Source organism: Choristoneura fumiferana, chromosome 4, assembly GCF_025370935.1.
Source record: "Choristoneura fumiferana chromosome 4, NRCan_CFum_1, whole genome shotgun sequence".
Lineage (NCBI taxonomy): Eukaryota > Metazoa > Arthropoda > Insecta > Lepidoptera > Tortricidae > Choristoneura > Choristoneura fumiferana.
Genome location: NC_133475.1, coordinates 14508470 through 14524306, shown reverse-complemented (window position 1 = coordinate 14524306; position 15837 = coordinate 14508470). Strand labels below are relative to the sequence as shown.

Sequence of the window (15837 nt, the reverse complement as noted above, 5' to 3'; positions counted from 1 at the left end):
GTTCGTAATTCTAGTACCGCCCGTGCGACATACAATGTTTTTCATCACATTTGCGAGTAAAATTTTATATTTCTAAAAGAAAAAATATAATTGTTCCAAATATTGACGATACCTTAGGCTGCGCTCTTGGCAGCGTCGCCCTCCCCCTCTCTCAGCATGTGCCTGAGCCGCGTGTGCATGTGGTCCTGCTGCTACGCCATGCGCAGTAGCGCGCGCAGCACCATCAGTACGGACATTTACTCATTTACCGACCTTGGGCTTCATGACAGGAAAATTTGTACGCGCAATGACTCATTTACCGATCACGGGTTTCATGACAAGCACATTAAGGTTGAGGGTTTTATTTGGGGGGTTGCAATCAAGGTAGCCTTCATATTTTGACACTGTTTACGAGCAAGTGTGATGAAAATTATTTATTAAGCGTTACCTTTCCATATTTTTCGGACAAACGATTTAAAAGATGGAGGGGGGTACAATTTTTGCTACTTTAAATAAATAAATAAATAAAATAAATAAATATCATGGGACACTTGACACCAATTGACCTAGTCCCAAACTAAGCAAAGCTTGTACTATGGACACTAGGCAACGGATAAACATACTTATATAGATAAATACATACTTAAATACATATTAAACATCCAAGACCCGAGAACAAACATTCGTATTATTCATACAAATATCTGCCCCGACCGGGATTCGAACCCGGGACCTTAAGCTTCGTAGTCAGGTTCTCTAACCACTCGGCCATCCGGTCGGTCGTACTTTGGGAGCGATTATTTCCGGAAATCTTCACTTGATCTTAAGTTTTTGAGAAACCTTACTATCTTTAAAAAAGAGCTGTCAGACTATGTGCCACACGATGATGCGAGTTAATTTTTTTAAAAAATTCTGTTACGTTTTGCCCCCCCTATATTTATTTTATAACTACAAAACTAAATAGCGGCTTTGACCAGACATCTGTACTCCAAATTTCATTGATATAAAGGTACATCTTGTAGTTTTCGAGTAAAATGCCTGTGACATACGGACGGACGGACGGACTTGACGAAACTATAAGGGTTCCGTTTTTGCTATTTTGGCTCCGGAACCCTAAAAATGTAATTTTTAACAAAAACTTATTTAGTTATGTTACGATGATAGGGAAACGTTCGGAATAAAAATCGAATCTGCATAAATCATTTATTTCGTTTGACATCATTTCAAGTTTCATTCACAATCATGTATGGAATTAATTTCGTATTCAGGTAAGACGCTAAACAGCCTGCATCAGACCAGATTTAAAATTGTATAGATTATGAATGAACACAGCACAGCAACCAAAATTTTTTCTCAGAATCACCACCTCCCTTCGTTCTACGAGAAAGATGCACAAAGGGCGTATGAAAAATGCAACTTTTGATTCTTTCTGTTGAAATGAGGGGGTATTTCTGTAACATCTTCTGTAGGCAACGCCAATGCTAATAAGAGTTAAATTATAAAAAAAAAAAAATACAGTGCGCAAAGATCTTTATGAACAAGGATGACGTTGCACGCTGACGATTTATTATTAAATTATTATTATTCGCTTTATATTATTAATTTAATGTCAAAAGACAAATAAAATATCACGAACAAAAGATACAAAAAGCGACATTCACGGCGAACTGTAAAGAGTTAAGTTTTGCAAGATGACCGCGTTTACTAACTAAACAGTTTTTTACCACGTCCATTCAGATCTTAGTCGCTCTGTAAAAATGGCTTAGGCTCATAAAATTCACTTTTTCAAAAAATTCAGTTGTTTAGAAGGATCACTTTCTCGGAAGGCGCACTGTCTCAAAAAGCGCACTTCCCAATTGCTAAATTACATTAATTAGTACATTAGCACATTCTCAGAAGATGCACTTTCCCAAAAAGTGCACTTTCTCAAATAGAACACTTTCTTAGATCTAAAAATTTAAAAAAAAGAGGTAGCAAAGTGTTTGCATTGCACTCCATGCATGTGACAACTTGATATATATGCGTCCTTCGTATCCCCTATCCGTCCTATTCCCTAAAGTTTTTTATATGTGCTATAAAAGGGGTGAGTAATAAAAAGGTAAAAAAATATATATTTTTTTGAGAAAATGTACATTATAGGAGTGTGCGTTTTGAGAAAATGTACATTATGGGAAAATGTGCATTTTGGAAAATTACTTTTTGGGAAAATGAACTTACGGGGGAAAGTGCCTATAATGGGCAAGCGTACATTTTGCGTAAAGTGCACTTTTAGAAAAAGTGCACATTTCAGGAAAGTGAGTTTTTTGAGCCTAAGCCTTAAAAACTATTCGTTTTTCAAAACGCTAGGTGCTGACAGTGCAGCAAAGTGCGTCATTCAGGGTTGCCCAGTCAACGGATTACATTCTTGTATCTTCTGAGCAATAATAATCACTATACGGCTCATTAGTCCGTTGCATTTGTTTTTTGTTGATCTAATTTTTGAAATCACACCTGTGTAAATATATCTTTCAAAGTGAAGTAACTTTTTATTAATTTGAAATACGAGTAAAGTAGGAGAAAATTGCCGCCCTAGTTACATTTTTTGTAGTAGTTTTATAGCAATAATACAGATATACACTACTTTTGAATGATATTTACACATGATTTGATTTCAAAAATCAGCATCCTGGACAACTCTGTCACATAGCTTATAGTAAAGATTACTCTAAAAGCGTTCCAACCGCATTTGCTCTGTCACTCTTGAGAGAGATTGATTTTGTTAACGAAGTAATAAGTACGCACTGTGTTTGAAACGCTTTACAAATAAAGAATTGACCTATCGACTGCAACAATTTATCGATAGCTGTGTGAGTGTGAATAAATAGCCGTTTGTTTACTTTAATATGCTATCCACGATGTTTAACAGCGATTTTTACTCAACTATAAGTTTTGTTTTTCTGCATATAATGTAACCTTATATTCCACAGAATAGAACATGACAATACGTCCCTATTTGTACCGTAACCAGTGTCGCCGGAAATGTTCACATTCATACATATTATTATTATTTTTGAGATTATTTATCGTAGCTTCTAGTCGAAAACTAACTTCTGAAACTGAATCATAATTAGAACATTACGACGTCTGCCACCTAGAGTAATATAGGAGAAAAATAATTGACATCTGTTTTAAAAAAAAAATAGTGTAAGCAGCACCTAAATATAAGTCTTCAAGTAATGCATAGAACTATCGGACGCTACTAGATCTGTTAACGTTACGTTACCCATTTGAGAGAAGATTGGCCATTATTGTAATCATGCTTTTGTTTTTTATTAAAATGTAACAAATTTATTATTACTTACTTATAGAAATTGTGGAAGTATAGTTTCACATTTTAGTTCTTTGATTTATTATTTCACAACTTTACTATTAAATCAATTAAATATTGTTCATTGCCCCAACAACCTATATTTACATTTACATGCAGAACTTCTTAAGTTTAGAATGTGAATCAACCGGGGTCACAAAAAAACGTAAGTACAGTTCGGAAAAGACCAGCCAAACACATACCGACGTGTAAAAAAACACCGTAGCATTAGAGTTGGTCGGTACGCTAGTCCTTGTTTATCTGTAGGTGTTACACTACATCTACGCTACGGTGTTGTTTTAAGTTTTACACGTCAGAGCGGGTCTGTAACTTTTTGTTAATGAATACTTATATCATTTTTCGATTGTTTTTTTTTTTATTGTTTAGCAAAGCAATGTTATTACTTTGCTTGTTATCTAAATTATATTCAGAATAGATCTATATCACACAATGGTCACTGCCACAATCACTCGTGTTCAACTAATAAATTAATTCGTCTAACACATTACACGCATACACTGATATGACAATAATACTTATTACTTGCTTATTACCACAACTAAACTGTATTATCAACTTGTCTTTGAAAGGCTAGCTTAAAATTAATTCTACTAAAAATCAGTGGCGGCGTTGGGGGCCTCGCGCCACGAAACCTTTTTTTTATCTGCCATATAATGTGCCCACGCCATATTTAGATACTGTGCGCCGCCACTGGGCCCTCGCAAAGTTGATATCGCTGACGACATTCTGGACAGCGCCACCACTGGTAAAAATGTGTCATTAACTACAAACGAAATAAAAAAAATATGATATATCTACGAATGTAATGAGCTTGATTTATCTATTTCTATGGTTTTCATTTCAAAGTCAATAAAAAAATTAAATATAGATTGATTAACTACAAGAAAGTAAGTTGTATAAAACAATCATGATTAAATTATCATTTAACAGTCCAGTCATACGTTTCAAATAATAATAATGAACGAATTTAGTACTCCTTTCACTCTGGCGTCGATTATTTTTAATAATTCATAGTTTTATTCAGAAAATACAAACTGAAATATAGATGCCCAGACCAGCGCTGGTCTTATTTTTCTGGTTTTTCTGTGCATCTATATTTCAGTTTGTATTTTCGATATAGGTTTTACGGGATGACCGTAAAAGTAACAAAAGATTTGGAATTGAAATAAAAAATACAAAAAGATTCCAAAAAACCAATCTTAATTTAAAAAATTTAAAAACCTATTTTTGCTAAAATATTTTGTCCATTTCTTTTGATACCACATTTGACATGGGTGAATTTTAATTTCTTTGTATGAATCTCGAAAGTTTTAAATTTGTAATCATGTCAACCGTTAAAATATACAAGTCTTTAGGTCTCCGTCTATTAGACCGTGTCATACCCTGGTTAGTTTTAGATCGTAATCGTCCCGGCAGAGACCAAATAATCACCACATGCGTTTCTGCACAGTTAACCCCGCAGCGCAGCTATTTTAGCAGCACTGTTTTGCGGAAAAGTAAAACAAGTTTATCCATTTAAGACTTCAAAAAAAAAGGAAATTATTATTCGACTGTATGTAAATATGTTTTGTTTTGGTTACTTTCTATAGACGGTAAACGTTATTCATGAGTATATTTATTAGTTGCTAAAATGACTCCGAAGCGGTAACTTTTCGTGTACTCTGCCTACCCCATTTGGGAATACAGGCGTGATTTTCGTGTGTATATTTATTAGTAACTTATACTAATAATAGTTTTTGCATGTGTTGCACCGTAAACGGTCCTCGTACGATATGTTGGTCTAATGGGCAAGATACCTTTGTGACGATGTCTAGGAGAATAAAATATGACACTAGCGAAATAGTACGTTTTTACAATCGATAGCGATCGAATAAAAAAAAAACGAATAACATTCAATTGACGTAAAATTGAACATTCATTACTGTTGACCGCATGCATTTCAAAATTTCAAATTATAACTCAAATCCCCAAACACACTTCGCACAGCGACAAGTAATGTAAAAAAAAGTGACAAATCATTTACTTGATTATCCCTGTATTTTAGATAAAACTGCAAATTGTGTTGCATTGAGAAATGAAAACAATATTGTTTAATTGAAATCTACTTAAGCTTAGGTTTAAAAAATCTACAAATAAAAACATTTGTAGAGTAAAAAAATAAGAGGAAATAGTTTCCACGTCCGATTGGTACAACTAGTGAATGATAGATAACAGAATTTTTCTAATTGGTGCTGGGGCTGTCTGTGCCGCTTCCGCTGTTCTCCGTGTTCAATGCCGCTTTTGTGTTTTTGTTGTTCTTCTTCGCAGACTTGCTCAGAGTCGCGACTTCCTTCAATAGATTCTGAATCTTTGTATTCATTAGATTGAACTTCGTCTCATTGAGACGCTCCTTATTCTTCATCTCATTTCGTATATCAGTTGTGTTGTTCAGATGCTGAGCCTTTAGCTCGGTTATCTGCAAATTAAATTACATAAATATGAATTATTAGATATAACAGTTGCTTTATTTTCGTTGCCGAATAACCTACCTAACCTATATTGTGTGATATCGAAAATACAAACTGAGACATGGATGCACAGAAAAACCAGAAAAAGAGACCAGCGCTGGGAATCGAACCCAGGTCCTCAGCAATCCGTGCTGCGTGCTATAACCCCTACACCACCGCTGGACAGGAATTTAGACACTAATTTTTCCTATGCATAAAATATATAAAAATAAAATATAATATTAGTACATTACTGCAGAGGCCATGAAGTAAGGGATTGATGGACGGGTTCGGGGTAGACGGCCGAGTCGTAGACGAGGCCGGATAAAACGAGTCCAGCAATCCCTGTTCTGGCCGAGGTTTGTATAGTGCTTTTCTCAAACAATGTGAGGAAATATTTCATCCATCCATCCATCCATCCGTCCGTCCGTCCGTCCGTCCCATCCATCCGTCCATCCGTCCATCCATTCATCCGTCCATCCTGCCATCCGTCCGTCCGTCCATCCATCCGTCCGTCCATCCATGCGTCCGTCCATCCATCCGTCCGTCCATCCATCCATCCGTCCGTCCATCCATCCGTCCATCCATCCATCCGTCCGTCCATCCATCCGTCCGTCCATCCATCCGTCCGTCCATCCATCCGTCCGTCCATCCATCCGTCCGTCCGTCCATCCGTCCGTCCGTCCATCCATCCGTCCGTCCATCCATCCGTCCGTCCATCCATCCGTCCGTCCATCCATCCGTCCGTCCATCCATCCGTCCGTCCATCCATCCATCCGTCCGTCCATCCATCCGTCCGTCCATCCATCCGTCCATCCATCCATCCATCCGTCCGACCGTCCGTCCGTCCGTCCGTCCGTCCATCCATCTATCCGTCCGTCCGTCCGTCCGTCCGTCCGTTCGTCCGTCCATCCATCCATCCGTCCGTCCGTCCGTCCGTCCGTCCGTCCGTCCCTCCGTCCGTCCCTCCGTCCGTCCGTCCGTCCGTCCGTCCGTCCGTCCGTCCGTCTGTCCGTCCATCCATCCATCCATCCGTCCGTCCGTCCGTCCGTCCATCCTTCCATCCATCCATCCATCCATCCATCCATCCATCCATCCATCCATCCATCCATACATCCATATATCACATCACATCGCATTGCAGTATCGCAAATGCTTACAGAGTAGTGGTGGTTGGCTGTTCGTAATTTTTCCTTTGTCAGTTTAATGTTAGTAAGCAAATTTAAAAAGTTAGAGCAGCGGACAATAATGGATTTTCATACATACTTCATGGACTAGGCCAAGAAGTAATGTAGGGAGGTGGTAGGGAGCCATAAATGAGAAACTTCATGTCTCCATTTCGTGACATTAACGCATACATTTCCGAGCATGTTTGAGAAAAAAATATTTAAATTCCTGTCCAGCGGTGGTGTAGGGGTTATAGCACGCAGCACGGATTGCTGAGGACCTGGGTTCGATTCCCAGCGCTGGTCTCTTTTTCTGGTTTTACTGTGCATCCATGTCTCGTTTGTATTTTCGATATGGTTTCACGGGATACCCGTAAAAGTAACAAATTTGGAGTTGAAATAAAAAATACAAAAAGACTCCAAACAACCAATCATTATATTGTGTGAATTTTGCAGAACCCGGCTGCCAATGTTTGTCTACTCGATAAAAGGAAATTATGTATGTTGATATGTCTGCCAGCTTCTGGTTTTTGTACATGGAGTGGAAAATTTTAACAGCTACTAAGGGAAGTCGGGATCAAAAATCCCTGTAAAAAACATGGTATCTTATCTTATTAATAGGGGTCCTTGCGGCCCTTATTAGACCCCTCTTTCGCACTTACTCCATTGCCTTTATCACCTCGTCCAACAACAAACATGGTAAATAAAATCAAAGGAAGAACATTAAATGTAAAGTTTATTTTTATTATATTGTAAAAAGAAAAACGAAACAAAAAAACACAAAAATCTTTTTAATGCAGTTCGTTTATTTTTGAACATTTCCTATGAAATTTTTTTCTTAGTACATTCCCCTTATGGAGGCGTTAATTTTTTTTCGCAAAAACATAATGAGGGTTTCTGATAGGCGAAATATAGCTAGATGGCGATAGTTACGTGATGTCTTACTTGCGACTGGCTCATTAAGTTATTTAACCCATCACAAACATGATATAAATGTCAAAGTAGGCAAATGGACCTCACGACTTTAGCGCCAACTAACCTGTCATAAAAACACTCATTGAAGACTTACCAGTTTGTCTTTAGTGAGCAGTTCGATATCCTTTTGCTGGACTTTTTTCTGCAGACTGGCAATGGTTTCTTTGAGCTGCGTCATGGCAACCACGTGGTCGGAACTGTTCGGGTCCACTTCTCCTGGAAATTAAGACACGTTCATGTGTTTTAAGTAGTACAAATAAATTTTTCTTTGCACTATATACCCAATTATATCATTAACAGTCTGCTAGTCTTCCTTCAGGCGCTGAGTTGGGAAAAAAGGAGAAATCAATTATCACGCAGCAGAGCATTAGGCTATCTGTATCTGTACACAGGAGCGGTGCGAGGCAGTAGAGCGGACCAAGGGAGTAATGCGGAGCGGAGTTGCGGACTGTTTTTCGATTCGCGAAGTTTCCCCGTTTCCCAGCTCACGCCCGTTTCTCCGCCCCGCTCCCCGTTCCTTTTTCTCGATCCGCGTCCTCACTCCGGTTCCCGGTTTTGTATGATTTTTTAAGCTAGTTACAGACTCCCTGCCCAATGAAGAGTAAAAATTTCGCTCACCGCTCTGCGACCTTGCTCCGCTCCAGCCTTTATAGCCCGCAACTACCCAATTTCAATGGTTGATACCAAGCAGTGAATATATTATTTTATAATAAACCAAGGAATATTTTGTTTAAAAAACAAGGCCTGATTAAAAGATAAAATGTATGGCTTAGGCTTATCATACATTTTCTCCTGTCTTAACTGAATCTAAGGAAGTATATCTGTTTAAGAGCTATGTACAGTCACCAGCACCAATATCTGACACAACAAGCGTCTTCTGTCTGATACGACTCTATTTCTAGGGCCAGAAGGATGTGTCAGATATTTGTGCATGCTCTGCTGTGGCAGATATTAATGCTGATGACTGTACAATACCAAAGATATTACAATATATATTTTTTAATTACATGATTAAATATCGCAACAAAAAATAAAATAATAAAAGCATAGGTACCTTTGTTACCTTGCATGGGATTCATCTTGGATTTTTTTTCCAACGGCTGAGAATCATTCAGAGATGTATCTGACGTACTCATGGATTTCACCATGTCCGATTTATGCTTCTCCCTGTGACTGCTTTTCGATCTGGAAAGTAATAGTACATTACTGCAAAGTCCGTGAAATAGGGGATTGCCGGCCGAGTAGTTATAGACCGTATAAGTATTTGTTTTTTTTTTCTATACCCGCCAAAATACAGCTATTATTTTGAAAGCTATTGGGGTTAATGTTTTTGCCACCAAATCTTGTGATGATTTTATTTATAAAAAATGAGGATACCTTATTAATTGGTTATTTTAATAAATTATTAAGGGGGTTTCTCTGTGGGATAGAATAAGAAATGATGATATCCGCAGTAGAACTAAGGTTACCGACATAGTTCGAAGAATTGCGAAACTGAAGTGGCAGTGGGCGGGGCACATTGCTCGCAGGACTGATGGCCGATGGGGTCAAAAGTTTCTCGAATGGCGTCCGCGGACCGGGAGACGAGCTGTCGGTAGGCCTCCAACAAGATGGAGCAACGACCTGGTTAAGATCGCGGGATCGCGGTGGATACGAAAAGCACAAGACCGGTCTGAGTGGAGAGCCTTGGGGGAGCCCTATGTCCAGCAGTGGACGTCGTTCGGCTGACATAATGATAATGATGATGAATAAATTATTAACAATAAATGTCAATCCTTTGTTTATTATTGAATACCTGATTCATGTAATTAAATAATCTAGTCAAATAAGAGATTTTAAAGTAAATACACATTCACGAACCAGATACGTTTTTTTTAATTGGCTACTGTCATACTTGACATAGATAGTCAATATAAGAAAAAAAACCCACTGAAACAAAAGACAATCTCTTTGCTGGCCTTGGCCGGCAATTTTGTATGAAATTCCATTACATACTATCCTCTAATTTAGAACGAATCTTCAATAATTGCTATACAATGACGTAATTGGGGTTCTATGATCACGAAGATAAGGACGACATTTCCTTGGATGTTTAGGAAAATAATGGGGAATGTATGAAAATTTTAGAAACGCTTGAAACTTTTTTTATCAATAGGAATAACCTTTCTAATAAACAGAAAAAAATATCAGATTTTTGAGTAGCAACAATTAATTTAAAAAAATGAGAATTTTCTTTACCGACAAATTACGATAGTCCAGGTCGGTTACAGGTTGTTCAATAGCACATAACAAAAAACTTTAAAAAAAGAATTTGTGTCTTTGACTCATTCGTTTTGAAAGGTGACACTCTTTACCGGCCCGGATAATACCGACATGGAAATACAGACTCTGTTTTTCATGTACACACCCATAGAAGCTCATGTCGGTTTTGGTAGTAAAGAAAACTTTTAAATTAAATTATTAAATTAATTGATGCTACTTAAAAATCTGATATATTTTTTTCTGATAATTAGGAAGGTTATTCCTAACGATAAAAAAGTTTCAAGCGTTTCTAAAATTTTCATCCATTCCCCATTGTAAATTTATTATTTACAAACAACAATTACAGGAGCCGCGGCCACCGCTCCGATTACTCAATTGACACGCACAGCCTGCAGTTGCTTTAGTATGTCTTCCCTCTTATCCTACCTTACACTAGTATGGTAGCATTGGTAGCACTACCCTACCATACTAGTGTATGTCTAGGTTGTTTTACCCTACCATGTCTAATATGAAGAGAGTAGAGTGCAGCCTGCGGCACGGAAGTCTAGCAGTGACTGTCAATGCGCAGAACTACAAAACGTCGTTGATACTGCAATACCGCGTAACTAGCTTTTCCATAAGGTATCTGACAATGAAAATTGTACCTTATGGAAAATGCTACTTAAAGCCCGCGCCAAAAATAAAATAAAAATAAATGGGAAAGTTTGTATGTTTGGATGTACCTATGTTACGGTATATAATAATAATTTAAGTGTATTAATTATTTTTAATAAGTGATTGACAACTTGTAACTGATAATAAGTAAGTAACTATCATATTTCAATAGGCTTACTTATCATATTTTTAAACCTAAAAATTAAGCAGGATAAATTAATAACACGGAAGAAAACCGTAATCTGTGATTAATAAGAACAATAAATAAATTAATAAACAAAAACGGTATTATGTCTCGGCATTTTAACAGTCTTTCAAAAACAAAACAGTATGGAGGCACTCCCAAAGCAATAACAATAAGTAATAACAAAAATCAACTACTTAAAACAGTAACATAACTATGAACAATAACAAAAATCTAAACTCGAGACGCGAACAAATAAAATAAAATATACTCGCGGCGACTGTACTTTCCACTGCTGAACCAAACGTGTGTTGCGTATAAGCACTCGGCGCACACAGATGCACGAATAAACATGGCGAGCGCGGTGTAGCGCAGGAGCAAGCGGGGCGCGGGGGTGTGATCTCCCGTCCTTACCCGCTTACGTCCCGCATATACCGATAATGCGCTACTGCGACGCCAATCGCCTCGTGTTCAGAGTGAGCTAGAAGTTTGACGCGGGCTATACGCGGTATTGCAGTATCAACGCCGAAAACAAGGTAGGTATCGCGAGGAACTGGACGATCGCCCATCGTCCACTACGAAGTGCAAAATTCGAACTTCGTGTCTTGTCATCCCGCTCACGCTAATATTGTTTAATACGAGAGTGAGAGGGACGGCACGATACGAACTTCGATTTTCGCAGTAGCCCGCCCCAGTTCCCCGCGGGCGCGACTGTCACGTGCGCAGAAACTAACAGTCCGGTGACTGTTAGTTTCGTACCGCGGGCTATGCATGAAAGAATAGGAGGCTATAATTATCATTTTCAAAAAAGATTGGCAGACAAACAATTGTACAGTGAAACCATTCATTAATGTAAGTCATTTTGTCAGTTTTCTTTCAACGTGTTTACAATCGAAAATTCAAAGGATGTGGGATGTGGAGCTGGAGTAATAAGTTTGACTAATTCTGCAATAGATTTTAGGATCATTACATTCATTACTCACTTGTGTGACCTATGTTTGTGTTTGTCCACTGAAGAGATGTGCTGCTTAGTTCGAGCCAGGGCTCGGTGGAGAGATTGAGTGCAGAGCCAACATAACAGCTTCTCATCCACCTGGAAACATTAAATCATGGTTGGAAATAGATAAAAACATATGACCAGTACTTAATAACAAATTAATTAAATTTTGGACAGGAACAGAATTCTATTGCATTTTTATTCTTGCGCATGTGAATTGATGATATTTATATGGTTATGGTTTATGGGGGCGACTGAAAAATAGCGTCTGATAGCCAAGGGACTTTGTTCTGCAAGGCGCAGGCATAAGCTGAGTCGCTTTCCCTTTTAATAGTTTGATTTTTACTTATTATTTGTTATGTGCATGTGCCTATGTAGAAATTGTAAGCTAATAGTTAAATAAATATCTTTTATTATTATTATTCAGGGGCTGCGATCAAGCACCACAGGGGCCTTTCTGAAAATCAGCGCTGAGCTAACAAGCCCAGCACAAGCTGAGACTGGCACCCATTGCCACTCTTTAGCAAACTAAGGTATTTTTTTTAAAGTAATTTAAGTGTAATCAACTTGTTTTTTGGCAATAAACATTTTTTTTTTTTATTTGTTATTTTATTATTATTATATATTATATTACCAGCTGTTGACCAATTTATATAAATGTTTTCAAGAAATACTATGTAGATGCAAATGATGAAATTAATCTGCATTCTCAAATGAATTTGGCCAATGTTTGTTTTAAAACCAAGTGAGTTTATCAAAATATCTCAGAAATTTCAAACAATTTTAAATTTTTATTTAAGTAGGTATAGTTTCCAAATAGTAATTTTCACCTTTTTTTCATCATGACGGTCAAATGCGCAGCGCTGCTTGCACTGCTCACAGGTCACAGCTGGACCAAATTTGCGTTCCGAGTTAGTGCAGCGCTGACATTTGTTGCCTGTAAAATAAACAAAATTGGATTAAAAAAAGTTTCAACTATTCAACACATCAATCAATTATTTCCCTATCAAAGTATTTCACATAATATAATAATAATAATTTTATTTTCAGACCAGGTCCATACAAATTACAAAATTAAAATACATAAAAACATAGTCTCAGACTAAGAGAAAATCATACTCATTATCTGCCATCCACTGTTGGACATAGGTCTCCCTCACCTACACGGTCTTCCTACACTGCCCTTGCAGAGCCATGGTCTCCATTCAAAAAAGAAAATGGATCTACTTAACTGTCTATAGCAGTGGTTCTTAACCGGTGGTCCGCGGACCACTGGTGGTCCCAGGAAGAACTCGAAGTGGTCCGCGAAGCCATCAACAACAAATTGGCAAAAAGACGCGCCAGTCACGTAGTGGTCGCATCGCAACAGTTCATTCATTTAAATACAATTTTATTTTTACCGTATATTACCTTCAAACAGTTGGTGGTCCATGGCAAGACAGAAATTCTGTCAAATGGTTCCTCCTAACTAAAAGGTTAAAAACTGCTGGTCTATTATACTATATTCCATGTGTACGTACATATTGCCATGTTAAATGATTTAGGGGCTGTTTCACCATCCATTGATTAGCGTTAACCGACGGTTAAATTTTATGCAGTCTCTGTCTATTCGTACAAAACAAATAGAGACGGCATCACACCTAACCGCCAGTTAACACTAATCAATGGATGGTGAAACCGCCCCTTAACCCATTGAGTTATCAGGAGGAGCACCAAGTGCCTAGCGAAGTTTGTCCGCAACTAAGAAAGCCACTCTCACTGAGTTTTTATTGTCACTGAGAGGTGGCGTTAGGCACACGGGTGTCTGCCTCAGTCGCTCGACTGAGAGGTGGCATTAGGCACACGGGTGTCAGCCTCAGTCGCTCGACGGGTTAAGTAAATAGTCATAAATCATGTTACTACATATTTAAAACTAATACATAATTATAAAAAATGACCTCTACAAATAGGTTTCATATTATTATTCAGCATGTTGATATAACTGGCTTCCCTATGAACAGTTTTGATTGTATTTAGTTTAATCTAAAGTGATTATAAGAAACAATGTCTTGTGTGTGGCGTTCCTGTGAAATGCACAAGATTGTTCTTTGAGGCTTAAACTGCGCATCCACTGCATCTGGAATCGGAGCATATGGAGCGTACGGATTTGTTGTTTTGTATAGATTTCTATGGTACTACATGCACTGGATCGGCATTTCTGCTCCATATAAATCTATACAAAACAACAAATTTGTCCTCTGCGGAACATATGCTCCGATTCTGATGCAATGGATGCACAGCTTTAGACTCTTTTCCAATGTTTATGTGTGTTCTTCAAATTATTCTGGAATATTTCAACACATTATTTGGTGTTAATTTGATTGACTGAACACTATTGTTAGAGAATTTCATCAATTTTTTGTTTCAAAGTGTAGTCATGCCTTTGAACTTTGAACAGATATCAATCCATGGAAATATTTGTCAACCACAATTTAAAAATCCTGGAAAACATATAAGGGGTGTTCCGTTAAACTGACAACCATAATGTTGAAATATTCCAGAATAATTTCAATAAACCTGTTAGGTATACTAAAATAATCTTACCAATGAATGCAGCAATGATGTTACAGTATTCACATGCAGATGGCTTTCCATAGGCTTTTACATTGGCTTCACACTTCTTGCATATTGAGGATGTGTTTGATTTACTGTAAAGTAAAGTATAACAACAACAATACAATATGTATCTAAAGCTCACAATATGTAGGTATTTTGAAATGTACAATTAAAACAATGAATAATAAGTTTCTGTTCATTAAATCACTTTTAATACAAGTTTTTTTACTGACTCAGCTAACACATACACATTACTTACATTGTCACCCAACTTATATTATGTATTACCAAATTTCCAGTTAATCCGACCACATGAAGTGGATCAAAATGAACTTGCTAGATTTGACCCAATAACATTAGACAGCGTGTTAAATAAAACTTGTAAAAATAGTTCAATTTCTTTTTAAGTCCTATAATATGTACACTGTTTTTGTTTATTTCCGTTAACTTCGGCAGACGGCTCAGTTCATTGATATGAACTACTTGATAATAACAGTGTAGAGAGCAAAACTGTAATGTCACTTGACCCCATTTTATAAGCTAATTGATGTGATGAAAGTATTTTTTTTAGATATACCTGATTGAATATTTTGGCAACTTGCTCTGTCACTGACCTTGTTTGTTGAAACTCCGACCGGCAATACGTACACTTGACTACAGGAAACGAACCACGACATTCCTGGAATACAGTGAAACGCGTAATTTGTTAAGTGTGCGTCATCACATCAATTTATTACCATCTATATTGGGTTTACAGTATTAATACAAATTTCTAACTAAAAGTGTAAACTAACAAACAAAGTCATCCATTATCTCAGCCTCAATACCTACCTTGCAAAGTTGTTCACCAGGAGACAGTTCCTCGAAAGGATGCCTCGAGAAGCAACGGGAACAAGCGAACAATGGAGTAGAAGCAGCAGAACTCATGTTAAATAACTTGAATTAACAAATCCACAAGGTTAATAGAAAATAAAAATGGTACACAGAGTGATCAGTGACGCACTACAAATTGTTTTAAAAATTGAATATGACGTCGTAGGGTCTGAAGTTATTAATCGGCGCCATATTGTAACGAATGGCGTCAGCACATCAGCTGTCGGTTTGCTTGTTTTTTTTTTTTTTTAATTCATCCGTTCTTGTCGGTTTGCGTTGCGACATTATAATTTATAGTG

The 15837-nt window shown here is 37.5% G+C and overlaps 2 protein-coding genes across 4 annotated transcripts in view; both read right to left on the bottom strand.

The window, feature by feature from the left end:
- The window catches only part of LOC141427523 (uncharacterized), a 131746-nt gene that overhangs the window by 87812 nt on the left and 28097 nt on the right, over positions 1-15837 (bottom strand). The window lies entirely within an intron of this gene.
- On the bottom strand, positions 1171-15773 carry LOC141427534 (protein FAM76A-like). Of its 2 annotated transcripts, none has more exons than XM_074087067.1 (8): positions 15497-15773; positions 15280-15344; positions 14654-14757; positions 12901-13007; positions 12057-12166; positions 9028-9158; positions 8068-8189; positions 1171-5801 (listed from the first exon to the last, which is right to left on the bottom strand). In XM_074087067.1, the coding sequence occupies exons 1-8, from the start codon at positions 15590-15592 to the stop codon at positions 5568-5570; spliced, it is 969 nt and encodes a 322-aa protein (XP_073943168.1). In that variant the 5' UTR covers positions 15593-15773; the 3' UTR covers positions 1171-5567. The 2 variants fall into 2 exon arrangements, with proteins under 2 accessions (XP_073943168.1, XP_073943169.1); XM_074087068.1 differs by having other exon boundaries at positions 9037-9158.

Excerpts from the sequence above, each read along its gene's own strand:
- LOC141427534 (XM_074087067.1), bottom strand. The coding sequence starts at position 15,592 with ATGAGTTCTGCTGCTTCTACTCCATTGTTCGCTTGTTCCCGTTGCTTC. Across the intron at positions 15,345-15,496 it reads CTGGTGAACAACTTTGCAAG|GAATGTCGTGGTTCGTTTCC; the intron begins GTAGGTATTGAG and ends ACTGTATTCCAG. Across the intron at positions 13,008-14,653 it reads CATCATTGCTGCATTCATTG|GCAACAAATGTCAGCGCTGC; the intron begins GTAAGATTATTT and ends TTTATTTTACAG.